Source organism: Onychomys torridus, chromosome 7 (assembly GCF_903995425.1).
Source record: "Onychomys torridus chromosome 7, mOncTor1.1, whole genome shotgun sequence".
NCBI lineage: Eukaryota > Metazoa > Chordata > Mammalia > Rodentia > Cricetidae > Onychomys > Onychomys torridus.
This window is the reverse complement of record NC_050449.1, coordinates 32,577,313-32,580,432: the sequence shown is the minus strand read 5'-3', so window position 1 is coordinate 32,580,432 and position 3,120 is coordinate 32,577,313. Positions and strand designations below refer to the sequence as shown.

The window sequence follows — 3,120 nt, the reverse complement described above, 5'->3', positions numbered from 1 at the left end:
GGTGTCTTCTAATGTCTGAAACTATCACAGGCAATGTCTTGAGGACAAATTAGGGAACATGTGTTCCAGAGGAGAGGGGTAGATGTTCCTAAATGGTGTGATCCTATTGCTGCAATAGCAGTGACCTGGGATTAAACCAGATATGGTATGTAAAAATCTACTGTTCAACCGAAGACTACAGTATAGGTATCAAAATCAAGAAGGATGACATAGATCACTCTTTACTGTTTCCATTTATTTAGTAGACCAGCTGAAGTTATTAATGCATTCATTCATTTTCAGTTAATAGTAAATCTAAAAATACAAATATGGAGAAGAGTTACTAGACTGCTTCTTATTTTAGGTTTCTGCTCTTACAGGCTGTTTTCAGTACATTTGTTCTCACAAATTACTTTCTATCTTGTGATAGTTTCTTCATAGTAAGTAAACTTTGTACAATCCATTCTCTACCAACACACTGCTCACTCAGCTAAAAGCTCCCTAAAGCATATTGTACATTTTTGTATGAGAACTCAGATTCTTACTTAATCCAATCATCCACAGACTCAGTGGCCATCTTCCTTTCCCAGAAAAGGAAGCATAAACTTGTGTCATGAGAAAATAATGATGTGACAAAAGCACAGTAGATATAAATATCCTAAAGCAAAACACAACAGACCAACTTCAAGGAAGACATGTTGCCTCATATTTCATTTCGGTGTAATAAAACTAAATATATATTGGGGGGAAAGAGGTAGGCATGAAATCAAGGGTCTGAAGATGCATACCGTGATTAAGGATCCTTGTATGATTTTGTAAATTGTTAACTTACCTGAGCTTCAGTATCCCATTCACATAATGAAAATATTTTTTAAAATGTAAATGTGTGAGTTTATATTTCTAAATTAATGTCACACAGCTGACAGATGAGTGTTTACACATAGTATTTACAAATGAAATGCAAATGTTTTAAAAGTCAGGATGGAAATATATACATGTATTCAACACAGACATCTAAAAGATTTTCTCACCCAGTGGACAAAGACAAGAAAATAGACAAAAAGAGATATCAAGTGACTGTTTCAAGTAGCAAATATGATTGATCTTGCAAGGAAGTATAAATTTCACAAACATATGATGGCAATGAAGTATAAATACCCAAACTTTTTGTTCAATATCATAATTATAATTAACAAAAATATGTTTGATGATGTAATGATGAGTAAAAATTGTACATATTGAAAATATGAATAGTCTACTGTAAAAAAATTACAAACAATTCAATATCCAATTTCCATCTCCATATGAAGAAATCACAATGAAATAAAGCTGCCACCAAAAGTACACATACTGAACCAGTCTGTGTTGTATCTATATGGAGATTGGGTTGTGACTAAACATTCTGTTCAGGGTTTTTTTCAAGGCAAACTTTGACATCTTTGTTTCTTAAGCTGTAGATTAAAGGGTTCATCATGGGAACCACAATGCTGTAAAATATGGAAGAGAACTTTGCCTCATCCATAGATACAGCTGAAGAGGGTTTGAGATACATAAATGCACTTGATCCAAAGAACATAGAAACCGCTATTATGTGGGAACTGCAAGTGCTGAAGGCTTTGGACCTGCCAGCAATGGAACATATTTTGAGGATGTTGGAAAGGATGAAGCCATAAGAGGTAAAGATGATGACTGTGGGCACAATAATGTCTTTTCCTGTTTCAATGAACAGCTCTATCTCATTGATGTAAATGCTGGTGCAGGAGAGCTGCAGCAGAGGGAGGACATCACAGAAATAGTGGTTGATGGTGTTCCCATCACAGAAGGTCAGTCTCAGGACACAACCAGTGTGGATCATGGCACCAGAAAACCCCATGAAGTATGAAGCAAGCATAAGATAGGAACATTTCTTTGGAGACATGACAACACTATACAATAGTGGATTGCAGATGGCCACATAGCGATCATAGGCCATTGCTGTCAACACATAACATTCAGAAATTGCAAAAAAGCCAAAGAAGTAGAACTGAGTCATGCACCCCATGTAAGAGATAATGTTCTTCTCTAGCATGAAGTTCATCAGCATTTTGGGTGTGATCAAAGAAGAATAACAGAGGTCTATGAAGGACAAGTTAAAGAGGAAAAAGTACATGGGTGTGTGAAGATGAGAATTTAACACAATTAAAATGATCAAGGCCAGATTTCCAATTGCAGTTATTAAATATGTTATTAGGAAAATGAAGAAGAGAGGCATTTGGAGGTCAGGTTGGTCTGTTAAGCCCAGGAGAATAAATTCGGTTACTGAAGAGCCATTCGCCAGAGACATTCTTCTCTCAGTAATCTGCAGAGACACAGGAACCTCACAGATCTTTCAATAATATCTACTCTCACCAAGCTGACATACAAGAAGTGTCTGCAAAGAACAAACTGATATTAGTGAAACCATCTCATACCATCATAAAGTGAAATGGAAATCACTTCCCCATGTTAGAATCTCAGTTATATATAGCTGAAAATATCCATAGCTGTGTCCACTGTGTCCATTACTGAGCCTGGGGATCTTTTGTGTTAATATGATTAATTAACCTAGAGAGAAAGGTGAAATGGAATTGTCAAGGACAGAATTCCTTATATTCTCTTCTCTTTATTCCTTTAGGTTGCCCTCAACATTGTTAGAAATTATAAAAACTTGGTGCTGACCACAGTGTGAACTGTGTGAAGTTAATATCAAGAACTCTGTTTCAATAAAAAAAAAAAAATGAAAGAACCAGAGTCTGGGAATGCTTAAGCTACTTCCAGGTCTCAAAAATCCTCATGAATATAAAGCAATATGAGATCTGCCCATGGAGAAGCAGATCACTCGGTAAGATAGCACAAATGGAGCGTCTACTTATTCTCTGGACATATTGATCATCTTTCCAGGAAGTGCATTTGTATCTTAGGATTGAACAAAATGGTGAGAAAAGAGTACATCAAGATACTCAGATTCTTCTCAACCCGAAGTCATATGTGAACCTAAAATTCAGCACACTTGATGAAAAATTCTCCATAAAATTCTGTATATATACAGTCTAGAAGAGTTGTGTAAACTGAAACCAAGGACTATGGCTGTTGGCCCCTGTGTAATGACAGTCTGATACCTGG

The 3,120-nt window shown here is 36.1% G+C and overlaps 1 protein-coding gene across 1 annotated transcript; it reads right to left on the bottom strand.

Moving 5' to 3' along the window:
* Window positions 1-1,356: 1,356 nt before the first annotated feature.
* On the bottom strand, window positions 1,357-2,317 carry LOC118587410 (olfactory receptor 147-like). The gene has a single exon (XM_036193342.1). The coding sequence runs from the start codon at window positions 2,300-2,302 to the stop codon at window positions 1,373-1,375; it is 930 nt and encodes a 309-aa protein (XP_036049235.1). The 5' UTR covers window positions 2,303-2,317; the 3' UTR covers window positions 1,357-1,372.
* Window positions 2,318-3,120: the final 803 nt, after the last annotated feature.

Coding starts and splice junctions, on each gene's coding strand:
- LOC118587410 (XM_036193342.1), bottom strand. CDS start 2,302: ATGTCTCTGGCGAATGGCTCTTCAGTAACCGAATTTATTCTCCTGGGC.